The following is a 17,477-nucleotide window of genomic DNA, read 5'->3' on the forward strand; positions in this document are numbered from 1 at the left end:
TAGCAAATGGCAATTATTACAAGATTTGTTAATCGTGATGGTTTTGTTAGAGAGAGGTTTTTTGCTATTGTTGGTGTTGAAGACACTTGTGCATTAACTTTGAAAAAAAAAATCCAAAGTTCTTGCTAGTAAGAATTTGCTTATTGGAAATATGAGAGGCCAAGGTTATGATGGTGCTAGTAATATGCGTGGTCAATGGAATGGATTACAAGTACTATTTCTTAAGGAGTGTCTTTATGCATATTATGTGCATTGTTTTATGCATCAACTACAACTTGCATTACACCTTCTAAATATGTTTCCGATGTTTAGTTATTCTTTTCAAAGTTGGCATCCATTGTTAATCGCCATGTTCCGCCTAAGAGGAAGAAAGAGTTAGAGAAACTCAAAAAGAGGAAGTTGAAAACTTGTTAGCAATTGGTGAGCTTAATAGTGGACGAGGTGCTAATCAAATTTGTACATTGCAACGAGCTGGAGAAACTCAATGGAGTTCTCATTATGAATCCATTTGTAGCTTGATGGAGATGTATGATGCAATTTGTACAGTTCTTGAACTCATCATGAAGAATGGGTAGTAACACCATGCATGGGGAAACTAAGGGTTCTTATGTTGCTATGAGAGACTTTGAATTTGTTTTTATGTTTCATTTATTGCATAAGACTATGGGAATCACAAATGTACTGTGTAAAGTCAAGTGAAGTCTCAAGACATTCTAAATGTCATGGGTTTAGTCTCAAGTACGAAGGAGCTTCTTCAAGAATTTAGAGAAACAAGTTGGGATAGTTTCCTTGGGGATGTGATTTCTTTTTGCAAGAAGCATGACATTGATATTCCTAATATGAGCTCTCTTCATATGACGGGTACACGTCGTTCTTGCCAGCAGAATGATTGTATTACAGTTGAGCACCACTACCACGTTGATATATTCAATGTTGTAATAGATTACCAGTTGGTGGAGTTGAAGAGTAGATTCTCTGAGGAGGCAATGGAGCTTCTTTCTCTTAGCTCGGCTTTGGACCTGAAAGATGCTTTTAAGCACTTTCATATTGATGATATTTGCAAACTCACTAAGAAATATTATTGTGAAGACTTCACGAAGCATGAGATACTTATTTTGAGAAGTCAACTACAACATTATAAGCTTGATGTGACTCATCATTCTTGTTTTCAGAAATTGTCTACCATTTCTGAGTTATGTAGAGTTTTAGTTGAAACAAGAAAGTCAACTATTTATAATTTGATTGATAGATTGATTCGTCTTGTCTTAACTCTTTTTATCTTCACAGCAATTGCTGAACGAGCCTTTTCAACTATAAAACTTGTTAAAACATGACTCCGTAACAAGATGGATGACGAGTTTCTTGCGAATTGCATGGTTATATACATCGAAAGGGAGTTTGCTAACGAAATTGATATAGAGTTAGTAATAGATGTATTTGATAAAAAAACCTCGCAAGTCACGATTTCATTAGTGTCATGTTTTAACTTTTGAATGTCTTTTGTTATACTTGTCAAGATCTATTGTGAGTATGTGTCTATGTGAAGACATTTATTTTTGTTCATTTTGAATAGTATAATAAAGATGATTACTTTTTAGTATGATGTTTGTCGGAAATATAAAAGCGAAGATAATGCCTATATAGTTTTTGGTGGGACATTATTATATTTTTTTTTTTTTTTTTTTTTTTTTAGTTTAACTTTAAGTACAGCCCCCCAGATTAACATTTCTGGATCCGCCCCTGTAAAGACGAGTCCCATAAGCACCACAAGCCACCAGCTAATCCCCTGGACTCGATCACAAAAGACTGATAACTGGAAAAAGATCTTAACAGACAACTGGACTTCTGGAGACTAGCCTTAGTTTCGCAGAAGAAGATAAACTGAGGCCTTTTCAAACGAATATGATCCTTCAGAGTCCTAATTTTCGAATCAAGACCTGCTCCTCTACAATTCCACGCCAGAATCTTCATTAATCTGACTGATATGGATCCTTCATTACTCCATCAAAAAACTCAGAAACCAGATACCCAATAAGAAGAAACTGCCGATTGAAGTGAAATTACCAATTAAATGACGTTCTACCAAATCAGTATAGTGATCTGAAATCACATCCAAAACCTCGCTGGAAAGATCATGAAATACAAAGAAAAGATCGCTTACTGCAGCAACTCACACTAACCAAGTAAGCAGGAACACCTCCATGGTAGACATGACATTGTACACGAAAGGAACGAACTTGCTCTTGGTAAAACAGTTCTTTAGCTCGCTGGGAATTGAATCGTAATCTAGCCAGAAGACCTACGCCTTCAGCAAATAACACACAAAGTTGAAATAATAGACCATCGCTATGTATTTTACGATGGTAATATTCATCTGTACTACGGACGCACAAGGAATTTGTGCACAAAAAGAATTGACACAAGGAAAAAGTAGAAACAAAGCAAATTACATATAACCTGAAAAAAGCAAAAAAAGTACATTTATATTCTGATAGGATACGATCGGTCGATCCTACAAATTCATTTGAGGATGGCAAGTACACATGAGCAGGACCTCAAGAATGGACATATCCTGAATCTAGGACCTGAAGAAGGGGCAACCAGAAGTAGTTGTAATTATGGAAACCTCCCCAACATCCAGAAGAGGACCCTTCAGAAGTTGCCCGAGTAATACATTTGGATCAAAAAATATCTCGACCTTCTCAAGTTTCATGGATTCATTAAGCTGCCAAGGAATTCCAAAGAACTAAAAGTAAGAAAATTATGTACATTTCAAGATGCTATATTAGTGGCCAAAGTAGAAAACATAAAGTGTTGATTATTCACTTGTAAATAAGGACTTGAAAGAGAAGATAAAAAACACAGCGTTACCTTGAAGATGGCTGTTCCATAAAATTCTACCAGCTCTCCAGTGGGAGCATGACCTTTGAAAGGACCTTCCATTTAAGCCCAGTGTCGAAATTTGTAGACAATTACAGGAGCATCTGAATAAACTTTGAGAATTTCAACCGCAAATCCACGCAGAAATGTGGCTCTGAATACAAGTTGAGATGATTCAGATGTATCTTGGCTTGGATCATATGCACGTAGATTCACTGGCAGAGTAGTTTGCAAGAATGCATTGTAACCTCCCATACCCAGTACATCTTCAAGCTTCTCAGGCGGGCTCCCTGCACAAAATCACTGGCATATGACATTCGTAAAATTAAAAAGGAGCGCATCAATTTCATTCTTTTACTAGTTATATATTTTGAGAACAACTAGACTCGGATGCTATCATCACCGGCATCAGACTAAGGAACTGCTCATTACTAGCTTAACCACCTCAGGCTAGAACCAACGGCCTTTATTTAGAAATGCCTCAATACTAGCTTAATTCTAAATTTCTAACAAGTACTTAAAATTATACACATGAGGATTTGCAAGATATGTACCATTAATGCTGGCTGTGAACGTTTCAGGATTCAGGGTTTTGAAGTCTTCCGGTCGTATTTTATAAAATATTTCCATATCCCATGATTTTAACAGTCGTTGCACTTTTTCTTCCAGAGTTCCCTCTGCCCATTCCTAAAACAAACAAATTAAAGCAAATAGTGAAACTCATTCCAAAACTCAACAAGACAGTTACCCGTCTTACATAATCTTTGGAGATTAAAAAATCATTTCCTTGTCTAACCATTGTTAGTGGCTTAGCTTACTACCATGATCTTCTGATTCAATTGCTTAAAGTTTGATCCAGTCAACCAAAAAACGTGACAATAGGCAATTGTTCCGGGAAAGTGGACGGCTTTCAACTAAGGTTCGACATAAACCAAGGGATGACCTCGAGGGTTTGAAGTTTTTAACTACTGTAAGCTAATGGATAACTAAATAAAACCATTTTAGATTGAAATGAAATAACCATGCATAGTAGTTATGTTACTTACGTCAAGTCATTTGTTGCGTAACTTACCTGGGTTCTGCCTTCTTCAAAGAGCTTGTTTACAACATCATAGTTTGGAGGTGCACCATACCTCCAAACGGTGTTCTTTTCTCCCTCTCCCCATATATATGATCGGTACTTATCACCCTCTACCACCACTGCAGATACATCATTTGCAGAAGCCATTACCAGCTAATTAATAACAATGACTAATTGTCTTAACAAGAGAAGATAGGGAGTGATATGAAGAGGAAAAGGAGCAGGTTTATACAGATATAAAATTGAAAATCCGTCATGGTGTACCTAGTTTGTTCAAGGAGTCTTCATTTTGGTCCCACACTCCCACTTTTATATACACAATTTCCACAAATTAGGTTTATACAAATAATGTATGGCGTCAGCGGACCACAAAGTCATAAACTTTGTTCTATTGCTCTAGTTATCTTGTCACTTTATCTTGTGTCTATAACCCATTCTTTGGAAAATAGAAGACTTATCAAAACTTCAGTATCAAACGTGACCGCACAATACTACAAATGTACAATTATCACAAGATTTTTCAAATAATATCAAAGACAAAGAACCACAAAAAATCAAACAAAAGAAGAATTGCAACCTAACTACACTGAAACTGAAATTGAAGAGTGCAGGTAACTTTTTACTGAATTCATCCCCGATTTTCTTACTATCGAGTATTGATACAATTCATCATCACATTCTAGCCAAACAAACCAAAGATGTAAGCATTAAAGCAGGTTTGAATAATTGATTTGATAAAACACTTGTAAGCAAGAAATGGTAAACAAGGATGCTAAAAAGCCATTCATGATAAACAGTTTAACTAAGCCATTGAAAGAGTTGCAAGAATGACATCCTGTGTCATGCACTCATGCGGAACAAATATGTCTAGTGAGCAAACATATAAAACAATAGTTTTGTAGCAATGAAGGCATACCAGGAGATGTAATAACAACTCCAAATCTGAACACCACAACCAATACCCAAATAGATAAGTAAGTACTATATATGCATTAATAAGGGAAAAAAAATTATACAGGTGTTAGACTTAAAAGTCTATAAGAGTGAAGTGTAAAACACATATTTCTATACAAAATTTTGATCATGCTCAAGAACAAAAAGGATGCTATAACTACGTAAATCTGCAGTATTCTATACTTGCAATTCAACTTCCCACCTATGACATCATAATGGTCATTCTTCCTCCAAAATATCATTACAATTATCAGCTACTGCACCATGCCTTGCTGCACCGTAGACTGCCATGTTTGCTACCCTATATGTGGAAGAGATCAAAAGTTCATGGACTATAGTTTTGCATCTAGTTAATAACAACCATTGTTTGTCACTCCCATAATACAGCACATCTGTAATAGAATCTGATTCCAGTGAATATTGATGTCAACCCAGAATAGCCTACAGATATTCCAATAAGCTGCATCAAATACTTTACACTCGCATCCACTTAGATTCTGCAACGAAAGGAACTTCAGAAATCACATCCCCTACAAATCTAACCATAGCAGAACTACAATGCCACAATGAAGAAATAGATGGGGGGATAGTTCAGCAGTTATATTGCCAAAAAGGGCATTCATTAGATTTGTCCATACCTCTCGACCATGTACAGTATTTATCCATATGTCTTCTGGTGTCCGACTGCCATCTAATCGGCGGATGATTCCAATTTGGTTCAACTAAAGCACTTAAACATCTCCTTGACATAACCCCTAACACACACACACACACAACACATCTAAGTTTAACGACTAATTTGATGGAGTTTCCTATTTACTTTTCCCTCTAAAACTAATTGCCAATTTCTAACAATCTTAGAGTCATCTACGGAGTTAAAATATGTTAGATGTTGTTAAAATAGTTGTATCCAAGCCAATGCATATACCTATGTTGTTCTTATTACAAACTGAACCAATTCATCATATATTCATATCCATCATGCTGAATGCTATGAAGGCTGACGCCGACTCATGTTCAAGCATCTTCATAGCTAGTTATAGCATTGGCTTCAGATAATCTGTTGTAAGACAAATAAAAGCATAATCGTCAAGAAATTTATTGTAGAGGCTCCCTGACTAGAAACTTGTCCTTAATTAAATAGAAAATTATATAAAATTCCATTGGAACTATTTTTGGAGATCCTTGATACTCTGTTGAAGATATATGTGATAATTAGTTACAACCAGCCAACCAGGAGATAGATTTTAGAATGCATAAATAGGTATTTTGCTCAGGTAATTCTATTATAGGAAAAAAAATGTCATTCACATCCAACAAAACCTCATGCCAGCTTCACAACATCATCATCATCCTTACCTTAATCTCCTATGATTGTCCCAGGATGAATCTTCTTTTTTCCAGTCTATTCTATTATTTTCCATCTCACCTAGTATGTCTAGTTCTTGAAATCGTTTTTAATGACTTCAGCCCAACTTAATTTCGCTTTCCCACTTTGTCTCTTACCTTTTAGACAGCCTAAATCTTTCTTTTCCTGCAGGTGCATCATTAGGTCTTCAGTGGACATCCCTTACCATTTAAGTCCACTTTCTCTTCTTTTCCTACTATAGGCACCATACCTAATTTTTGTCACACACTTTCTTTTCGAGTCTATCCCTTATAGGCTTCTAGTCCCCAATGTTCTCCTTTTTGCTACTTGATGAGTTGATGATAGTGTCAAAAGCATAAAATGAAGGGGTTTTTAGATATTGGTAATACTATTACTATGGTTATTAGACTTTAGTCCATAACTGCTGAAATATTAGATTTTGGTCATACTTCTACTACTTGACCGTCAGTCAACCAAGTTGACTATGGTCAATCTGTTTGCTTTATTGATATGACCACAATACCCCTAAGCATCAGTTTGGCCCAAGAGTACTCTTGACACAATATTAGATCAAGGCTCAATAACTGCAACCAGGTTGAAGCAAACCCATTTTATCCTCTCTCCCACCCAATTTAATAGTAGCAAAATATCAATTCCGTTGAACTCCAAATCAATAAACCCTTTTTATCGATTTGAGGTGAAGTTATTTCTGACGAAAGAGAGAAGAAATAAACTAAACAAGAAAACTCATCACTCTCTCCAATTCTAATTTTCTAATAACAATAACAATAACAATATCGTAACTGAGTCAACTCGGCCAGTAGTACTAAAATCTACTAATTGACCAAGAAGAAAATGGAATTCAACCAATTCGCATGTTAATGGCAGCTCTTAAACTCGTGGATCACTGATTATATACAGATAGGCGTACAGTTCACAAGTCGGCACACGCAATGAGAAAAGTTGCTACTACTTTGTTGGTTGAAGCACTTGCTCATCGTATTTGCGAATTATATCATCAACCATCACTTGATTCATCTCACTGGATTCATCGTTCTCATATATTCTGCAAAGGGATGGGATTCCTATGTTTCCAGTAAATGGTTCAAATAATTTTATCGATATGAGTGTTCTATATCAGATAGAGGAAAGACTGAAACCTGCCTTTAATCATCTTCTCCTTAATTCCCACTCGCATCTTTAACAAATGTTTGGGAGGGAAAGTGATCGTGTGTGTGAACATATCAGGTATGTATGGTTTGAGTCTTTTAGATATGGCAGTTTGCAAGAGCCAAGAGTTGTTAATAAAAGAGTTTTCAGGAGAGCCAAAAGATCGAGAAGGAAACACAACTGTTTGCATCATAGCGGCCCCTATGTGGAAGGAGGTCAATGTATGCTTGATGTATGTGTGTCAATTGTTTTGGTTCCAATTTTGTTATCAGGATAAACTCAAAAACTTGGAACTAGGACTGGTAAATGAGGAGCTAACTTGGGCTTGGCTTGGGACTTGATTTGTTTCGGGTCTGCTCAGACTCATTTCTCTTGGTTGGTTGTTCTGGATTTATGTTTTGTTATGATTTAGTTGTCCTGGAAACGGGTGGAAGAGAAGGATTAGATGGGTTTGTTCCAAACCATTTGCAATAATTGGGTCTTGCTTGGGTCATACTTGAGATGCGCAAATTGAGAGATCAATGGCTGATATTGAACCAAATAATTCAACTTAGAAAAACACGTGAGAGCTAGGGCACTGTGAGGGAGTAATATTAACATCCAATGAATGCCACACACGTGTCCAGCATATTCAGAGCTAACAACTGACCTCGTATCCTCGTCCTCAGAGCTCACTTCATAGTGACTCGACTCAGGCAAACAACCTATTCAACTCGCACCCAGAGTGATGTCACCACCAACTGATCTCCTTTACTCGACCTGCAAGCTCACTTCAAAGTGACTCGAGTCAAGTAGATGATCTCACCACAAAGCGACCTCCCAAGTGCTCACTCCTCTCACTCCACAACGGCTCGTAACGTAAGCCTTTATTGCAGCCATCAAGACCGAAGCTTCCGCACGCAGCTCATTGATTCTTCATAACTCGCCATCATGGCTCATAAGTGACCTGAAGACCTGGATCTGACCTGAAGCGGAAGAGCATGAGGTGCGAGCATCTTGCCTATATAAAGAGGATGAGGAACTACGTCTGACCTGATTCAAGTCTCCCCCCAGCAGAGAGAATTTGATACGTAGGCAGTTCGTCCAAACGAACTCGGTCAAACCCATCAATCAATCATCTCCCCCAAATTGCCTACTCCAGTAAAGCTAAACGAAACATAACCTTTACATTGGCGCCGTCTGTGGCTCGATTTCTTGAGTTCACAACCATTCCACAAGAAAAAATTTTCAAACAAATCTTAAGCCCATGAAGCATGGAAAGCCTCCAGGATCAACTGAAGAGCATGGCCACTCAGATGGGAACCATGAACGACAGCATCAACCTCCTACGACAGGAAAACACCGCACTCAAAAATCAGGTGGCAACCTAGAATCCAAACGGAGCCACCGCTGAAGACAACAAAAACGAAGTGAATCAGGAAATCAACGAGTTGTCCCAGCAAATCAACGAGTTGTCCCAGCGAATCGACCAGAGTGCTGTGAAGAAGGACGTCACTAAGATCGTCCAGAAGATGCTGAAAACCTATTGAGCATCCCCATTCACGCCGGAGATACTTAGCAAACCCTCCCCGCACGATTTCATACAGCCGCGCTTCGCAATGTATGATGGCAATTCATGTCCTGGCTAACACGTAGCTCGCTACATCCAAAGCCTCGCACTCTATAGTGCGCAAGAGTTCGACTACTTGCAATGCCACTTGTTTCCTGCAAGTCTGAAAGAAAGATCCCTTGACTGGTTCTACTCACTAGAACCGAACTCCGTCGATAGCTTCGAGAAACTGACCGACCAGTTCGCTAATCATTACGTCCACAATAGGCGTAAGAAAACCGACGTTGACTCACTTTTCATGTTGTCTCAAAAGAAAGACGAATCAATCCGCTCCTTCTTAGGGCGATTCAAGACAGACCTGCTGTCTATTGAGAGCGACCTCCAAGAGTCCTTTGCGACCTTGACATTCACCAAGGCGATCCACAAAAATACCTGGCTATACAGGTCGCTCATGAAGGAGCGTCCTGAAAAACTGGAAAACTTGTACACTCACATGTACAAATATATAAAGCTACAGGAAGCTTTAGATAACGACGGTGAACATGAGGAAGTCGCTTCAATCTCGCATTAATCGCACCGCCCTCCAAAAGCGACCCGGACCCGCGAGGGCGACGGAAGTGCGGTACGGGGACGCATTAACGGCGCGAGTTATTCGTGGTCGACAAAATCTCCAAGTTACATACTGGAGAAAATAAAGACAACGGCCTATTACCGACCTGAGGTAAAACGGCCAGAAGACACACTAGGAAAGCCATACTGCGTTTTCCACAAAGCAAAGTGTCATGAGACCAATGAATGCCATGGGCTCAAGCACTACCTCCAAGACCTCATTGAGGTAGGCCATATCAAGCACTACACTGATATAGTTGATGGCGACCTGCGCCACAAGCTCATGACTCGCCAAGAACGAAGCCGAACTCCACCTCGCAACCACCACCGTGATTGCTCCCGAGCTCGAGGACGCTCGGTAGACCGATCTCGCCATGATCATCGCCAGCACTCCTCTGTTCCATCAACACTCCATCTGGTTTTACACTTCCCTGACCCAGAGGCATGATGGCAACCAGCTCGATGCTCACAACTGCAACCAGATTCTCTCAGCCAACAAGCGCTCGCTAGGGTTTCACTCAAAAACCAGGGAGAGATCGCTAAAACCAAGCTGGCTGAAGATTTCATCTCTGAGGTCAAGACCCTGACCGAGGCCTCCGGCGGCCGACAAAAGGAGAACACCTGGAGGCTCAGTCAAAACGCCCCCGAGGAAGTTCGGACCCCGAGAGGTCGCGCCTAAACCTTCTGATCGAGGAGACACCACAAGAGATTAAGACCGAGGAGAGGTCACCATTGAGGTGAGGTGCTCAAAACAATTTGAAGGAAAATGTCAACCTAAGAACTGAGGATGATCCCAAGTTCGTTTATGTAGGAGCTAACCTTGATCCTATTCTCAAGGCACTACTTGTAAGCTTTTTATCAATGAATAAAGATGTTTTTGCTTGGTCGTACATCGGTGTGCTTGGAATTGACCACAATGTTGCATGTCATAAATTAAATGTTAACCCAAATGCTAAACCAGTTCGCCAACGACCTCAAAAGTTATCCCTTAGGTTTCAAAAAGCAATCAATGAAGAGGTCGAAAATCTCAAAAAAGTGGGCTTCATTAGGAAGGTCGATTATCCAGAATGGGTAGCTAACATAGTAGCGGTCCTAAAAAGAATGGCACAGTTCGCCTTTGCATGGACTTTACCAACCTAAATCTAGAAACTCCTAAGAATAGTTTCCCTTACCAAAAATCGACCGACTTGTGGACCAGACCTGTGGCCACGAACTATTGTCATTCATGGACGCCTACAATGGCAGAAGAAGACCAAGAGAAAACCTCATTCCTAACAGAGCAAGGAATTTACCGTTACAAAGTCCTCCCGTTCGGCCTAAAGAACGCTGGAGCAACCTACCAACGACTCGTCACCGATATATTCCAAGATATGTTAGGTGACACCATGGAAGTCTACATAGACGACATGGTCGTCAAAAGTAAGAAAGCTGGAGATCACTTAGATCATCTCACACAAGCGTTCTCTAGACTTTGGCGAACTTAGATGAAGCTTAACCCTGAGAAATGCCTTTTTGGAGCCTCCTCTGGGAAATTTCTGGGTTATCAGGTCTCACAACGTGGGATAAAAGCGAACCCAAATCAGATTCGAGTGTTCCTGGACATGCCCAACCCAAAAACAAAGAAGCAGATACAGAAGCTGTCAAGAATGGTAGCAACTCTAAACCGATTCATATCAAGAGCCTCAGACAAATGCTGACCTTTCCTACAAATTCTCAAGAAGGGCAAACAGTTCTCATGGAACGAGCAATGCCACCAAGTGTTCTCCACCCTCAAGGACTATTTGACAACACCACCTGTGCTGGCAAAACCGGTTGATGGCGAAACACTGGGGCTGTACTTAGCTGTGTCGACTTCATTAATAGTTTAGTTCTCTTCAAAGAGGAACAGAACGCAGAGAAACCGATCTACTTCACTAGCAAGACTCTATTGCCAGCTGAGAAGAATTACTCTCACATCAAAAAGGCAGTACTAGCACTACTTTATTCAGCAAGAAAGTTCAGGCCTTACTTCCAAGCACACCGAATCAAAGTGCTCACTGACCTGCCACTAAAGAAGATACTTCTCAAAGCCAACAAGACGACTCGCATGGCAGTATGGGCAAAAAAGCTCGGTGAACACCACATTGAGTTCATCCCAAGAACCTTTCAGAAAGGTCAGGTTGTTGATGATTTTTAGCAGATTTCCCAGTTGACAACCTGAATTGGGAACCCGAGGTCGACCCCCCGACCTCAAAGTCACACGATGCGTCGGTATGGTCACTTTTCGTAAATGGAGCCAGCAATCCAAGTGGCAGCGGAATAGGAGTAGTCCTAATATCACCAGATGGCTTTATGGTGGAAAAGTCAGCTCGCATCGATTTTGCGACCTCCAATAACTAAGCAGAGTACGAAGCCCTGATCATGGGACTTCGCATGGCATTAGAACTCAATGCCTAGAGCTCAAGGTCTATAGCGATTCACAACTGGTCGTTCGCCAGGTCGCCCATGAGTATACCACCAATGAAGGTAATCTTTCTAAATACATTCAAATTGTAAATCAATTACTGCCTTCTTTCAAAAAAGTCACCATACACCATTTTCTACAGGAAGATAATCGCCACGTTAACAGTATAGCATACCTCGCGACCCAAACACCAAACTATGACCCTAGGAAACTATTCATCGAAGTAGTCAATCGACCTGCTTACTACAATGAGTACGTCCTAGAAGTTACCGACCTATGCCCACTCTCTGACACTCAGATGAGTCAAACATGGATACAACCTATCATGGATTATATCCAGCTAGGAAAAGCACCAACAGATCGCACCAAGGCCAGACAGATTCAATATCAGTCAGGTCGTTATTGCTTAGTAAATGGAAAACTTTTCAGAAAATCTACCGGAGGACTCCATTTGAGGTGCATAAGCCCTTTTCGCAGAAATCCACGAGAGAGAATGTGGAAACCACGCAGGAGGTCGCTCTTTGGCTCACAAAGCGATCTCACAAGGCTACTTCTGGCCAAGAATGCAGATCGATGCAAAAAAGTATGTACTCAAATGAATCAAGTGCCAAACATTTAGCCACAATATCATCCAGCCAGCTCAATAACTCATCAGCATTGCCAGCCCTTGGCCATTTCACGTGTGGGGTTTGGACATCATGGGTCCATTCATCCCACAGAAAAGCACTGGCTTCCGATTCATTCTAGCTGCAACAGACTATTTCACCAAATGGGTGAAAACGATTCCCTTGGCCCACGTCAAAGAATCTAATGTCAAAAGCTTCATTTGGACCAACATCATTACCAGATTTGGCCTCCCCCACACATTGGTGATGGATAATGACTCTCAATTCAAGAGAAAAACAGTCAAAGAATTCTTGGCTAAGTGGAAAATCGCGTTCACGCGTTCTCTACTCCCCAATACGCCCAGAGCAATGGTCAAGCAGAAGCCAATAACAAGGCAATTTTAGAGAACCCGAAGAAAAGATCGAAAAAACAAAAGTCGATTGCCAACGCATTTCGAAAACATTCTTTGGGGCTCATGTAATCGGCTTATTTCGTTCTAGTACAGCGAGTCCACCGTTCTCACTTATGCTACTGTATCGAGGTCGTCATCCCCATCGAAATAGCGATTCATAACGACTCGATCTGAGATCGTCGAATCTGGTCAGAACGACTTTATTCTTGCTCGAGAGGTCGACTTACTAGAAGAACGACGCGACCTAGCAGCAATTTGTGTGGCATCCTACCACCAAACTCTGAGGAAGACATACAACAAGCGAGTTAACTCTCGCAGTTTCCAACCAGGCGACTTAGTCTTGAAAAAGACCAAGGACGACTCGAAGCTGGCACCAACATGGAAAAGCCCTTACATAGTAGAACGAGTCATTGGCAATGGAGCATATTGGATCAAAACCCAAGATGGACAGCCACTTCCACGTCCTTGGAACACCTTTTTGTTAAAGAAATTTTATCAATAAAAAATTTCATTTCCATGAGTTCTTACGCTTAGCATTTATACACATAATTATTTATTTTGCATCAATACACTGCAATCTCTCAGCGTTGTCAAGACAGCACACAACTCGAACTAAAACGCTCTATAGGGCTTAAACGTTCTCCGCATTAAAACGCTCACTCAAACTCAGGGCTGCATAGCTTATAGGCTACCTAGCATTAACACTTCTCGCTAGTTGGAGACCTATACTTATAGGATCAACTAAGCACAAAACGCTCTCCAAAGAGCAAAACGTTCAAATAAACTTAAACACTCTCCAGAGCTCAAAACGTTCTCTACGATCAAACGCTCACTCGAGCTCAAGGCTACATAGCTCACACATCTCTCACTAGCTTAATACCTACACTTCTAGGGTTAGCTTAGTGTCGAACGCTCTCTAAGAGCAACACGCTTACTTGAGCTAGAACGCTCAATCGAGCTCAAAGGTTGCTAAGCTACAACACTCCTAACTCGTTGAAAACCTACAATTCTAGGGTCAACGTACTGCAGAGCGTTTTCAAGAACAGTCAGAACGTTCTGCTAAGCAATACGCTCAGTCGAGTTTAAATGCTTCATGACATCCTAAGTCTTCCTAGACAACGGGAGTTATATCTCTAGGTCAAATTCCTACCGAGATATCGAAACAACATACAACAAGCATTTAGACAAAAGTAAGCTAATACTTCAAAACAAGCAGACATTTCATAAGTGCAAAATACGAACTGCCTGAACATACTCAGGAAACCAGTTCCTCAAAACAACCGAGCGGCCACTTATGTGGACACCAGTTCGCTATGTTATCTATAACACGAACTGCCCAGGTTTTCCCAGGGTATCAGCTCTTAATGTATCTGGGCCACGCCCTAACCATTTTAAAAGTGAACTGCCCAGGCAAGCCCAGAAAACCAGTTCTATTGTTTTACAACCACTTACAAATTTGAAAGAAGAAAGATATATTCAAAACATCACAACCGGGGTAATATGGCCATTTCAAAAGGACAAGTAGATTGACCACAGTCAACTGGGTTTACTAACGGTCAAGTAGTAGAAGTAGGACCAAAAATTAAATATTTCAGCATTTCTGGACCAAAGTCTAATTACCACAGTAATAGTAGGACCAATGTCTAAAAAACCTTAAAATGAATGTACAATTATTTAACTACCTAAATTCACTTACTGCATCAAGTTTTAGTAGTGTCAGTCAACAGCCTTTAATTGGTTGTAAATTGCAAGTAACGGACGATGAGCAAATGTCAAAGATAAAGTGCATGATGATGCAACAGAAGAGGAGCAAGTTTAGCTATCAATGACAGCATTCAATAAGTGAATCTGAGTTTAGAAAAATCACATGAAAACATAAAAGAGAGAAACGATTAAAAGTTAAACATAAAATTAGCCTATGTGACTAACCTGAAGTTGAGTATCCCAGCTTTTCTACTTATTTCTCGTCATTTTCCTTTTGTTTCTTAAGAAGTTAACCCTTCTTAAAGCATTGGTCCAGCCTTTATGCAAATCTCCATCACTCTCATCCCAACAGATCATTCCCCTGGTCTGAATATCCCTCAAAAGCATTTTACCTTCACCAAGATCACTTTCATTGATAACAACCTCAATGAGGACAGTAAAAGTAGTGATATTAGGCCAAAGATCACTTTGTTTCATCTCTCCATACAATCTAAAACCAGCTGCAACATCCCCATTAGCACAATGGCCTGTGATGAGAACATAAGCAACAATATCAAGTTTTAGACAGTGGAGTTCCATCAGCCCTTTCAGCTTCAAAGTCTCCACAAGCTTCCCTTCCTTGCAGAGCCCATGCATTAGAGTTGTAAAAGTAGCAATGGTTGGGACTATACCCTTCTTGAGCATCCAATGCTTCAATCTTCCCACACTGGACAAGACCTCTAACAACAGCACTTTCAGCAACATTAGGAGGCACCAAATCCAGTGCCTCCATCTCATCTTTTAACCTGAATGCTCCTTGGATATCCCTAACTCGACACATTCTATTAATCAAAGCTATATAGTGCCTATATGAAGGATGAAACCCCTTTTCTTGCATTAGATGCAGGACAATATGCGATTCTCGAAAACCACCTTTTCTGTTGATTCCATTGATAATGGTGTTGTAAGTATCTAAATCAGGCACCATCCCAAATCTACTCATGCTGTTAACCAGATCAAAGGCTTTTTCCATCCGACCAGCCTCACAACACTTGTTGACAAGCATCTTAAATGTAAAATGATCTGGATTACAACCTAACATTATCATCTTTTCCAAAAACTTAACCCCAATATACAGCAGACCTGATTCGCAAAGCGCAAGAATGAGAGCTTGGTAAGTTACTATATCAGATACAAAACCACTCTTAATCATGGTTTTATATATGGTAAAGCATTTTGATAACAGCCGTTTCTTAGAATAGCCATGTAAAAGAATGTTATACGTAACCAGATTAGGGCTTAAACCTTTAGACGCCATTGTGGAAACCAGAATATGGACCTTTGCCATTTGCCCCAACCTTGAATATCCATCCATAATAGCATTAACTAAAACAATGTCAGGTTGTAGGTCTTTTTCCAACATTTCTTGATACATATAAGAAGCAGTCTTTACTTGACCATCCTTGAAAAGGCCGTCGATTAAACAAGTATATATGACCTGGTTTGGATGTAGGAAGCTCTTCTCTAGCATTTTACTGAACAAAAGCATTGCAGAAAGTGTTTCTCCCTTCTTAAAAAATCCACTAAGAAGAATCGATAATGTGTAAGCATCAGGTAGTATGTTACTGCGTACCATCTCATCAAAAAGAAGAACTATCTCTTTCAATTTGCACACTTTACAAGCCTCAACCAGTATTGTGTTATAGACAACAGTATCTACGGCGCAGGGAATTTGGTGGAGCATGTGCAAGAATCCCTTTGCCTCTTCAAAGTGTTTTCCTTTGCATAGTCCTTTTAGCAAACTTCCATATGTTAATGGACTAGGATGATGACCACGTCTAACCATTAAGTCAAACAAAGAAAAGGCCCTCAAGCCATTACCAACGCTCCCATAACCATTTATAATACAATCAAAACTAACAGAATTAGGTGTTAGACCTATCTGATCCATGTGCTGCATGAAGTTCTCGGCCTCTTCCAACTTATTACCTTTACAAAGGGAAGCAATCAACATGTTGCAAGTAGTGGTTCGCAAAATGACCATTGTGAACCATACCCGTGTAAACTTTTATTGCTGACACTATACTTCCATATTTGCATGAATTGTAAATTAATGTGCAATATACAATGGAGTTAGGTAAAACTCTACTTCTATACATCTTGCAAAGTATCTCCTTCATAGTTTGGAGCTTTCCCCCTTTGCAGAATCCATTTACAAGCACTGAATATGTGACGACATCAGGATGCACACCAGCTTTCAGCTTTTTTTAAGTAAATCTAAAGCATCATGAAGCTGACCGCTCTTACAGAGTCCGTCAATCAGAATTGTGTATGTTATATGACCAACAGACAAACCATTTATTCTCATCCTCTCTAGAGTACTTCTGGCTGCATCTAACATGTTACTCCTGCGAAACCCATTTAAAAGAGCCCCATAAGTAACTTCATCTGGCCTTATATCCACTACTTCCTATTTCATCCAAAATTTTATGCGCTTCTTTCAAGTTCCCTTCTCGACAATGTCCATCGATCAAAGCATTGTACGTAATACGATTTGGGACAAGATTAAAGCTTAGCATCTCTTTTATAACCAGAGTGGCAGCTCCTACCTTCCCTTCCTTACAAAATCCATTAACAAGAGTATTATAGGTGACTTCATTTGGAAATAATCTTTTCTTCCTCATCTTCTTTAAGAGTAAATAAGCTTTAGCACTCCATTTG

At 39.9% G+C, this 17,477-nt stretch overlaps 2 protein-coding genes and 1 pseudogene across 3 annotated transcripts; 1 reads left to right on the forward strand and 2 right to left on the reverse strand.

Moving 5' to 3' along the window:
- The first annotated feature begins 722 nt into the window (after positions 1-722).
- On the forward strand, positions 723-1,334 carry LOC147505319 (uncharacterized). Its single transcript, XM_086605514.1, has one exon. The coding sequence runs from the start codon at positions 723-725 to the stop codon at positions 1,332-1,334; it is 612 nt and encodes a 203-aa protein (XP_086461640.1).
- Positions 1,335-2,327: 993 nt separating this feature from the next.
- LOC147505320 (pathogen-related protein-like) lies at positions 2,328-15,254 on the reverse strand (annotated as a pseudogene). The gene is made up of 6 exons (XR_015221060.1): positions 15,170-15,254; positions 15,003-15,026; positions 3,953-4,080; positions 3,435-3,567; positions 2,872-3,170; positions 2,328-2,725 (listed from the first exon to the last, which is right to left on the reverse strand). The product of XR_015221060.1 is annotated as a pathogen-related protein-like (transcript).
- A 76-nt stretch (positions 15,255-15,330) lies between these two features.
- On the reverse strand, positions 15,331-17,165 carry LOC147505321 (PPR superfamily protein). Its single transcript, XM_086557899.1, has one exon. The coding sequence runs from the start codon at positions 16,798-16,800 to the stop codon at positions 15,331-15,333; it is 1,470 nt and encodes a 489-aa protein (XP_086414025.1). The 5' UTR covers positions 16,801-17,165.
- Positions 17,166-17,477: the final 312 nt, after the last annotated feature.

Source organism: Coptis chinensis, chromosome 4 (assembly GCF_015680905.1).
Source record: "Coptis chinensis isolate HL-2020 chromosome 4, ASM1568090v1, whole genome shotgun sequence".
Classification (NCBI taxonomy): Eukaryota; Viridiplantae; Streptophyta; class Magnoliopsida; order Ranunculales; family Ranunculaceae; genus Coptis; species Coptis chinensis.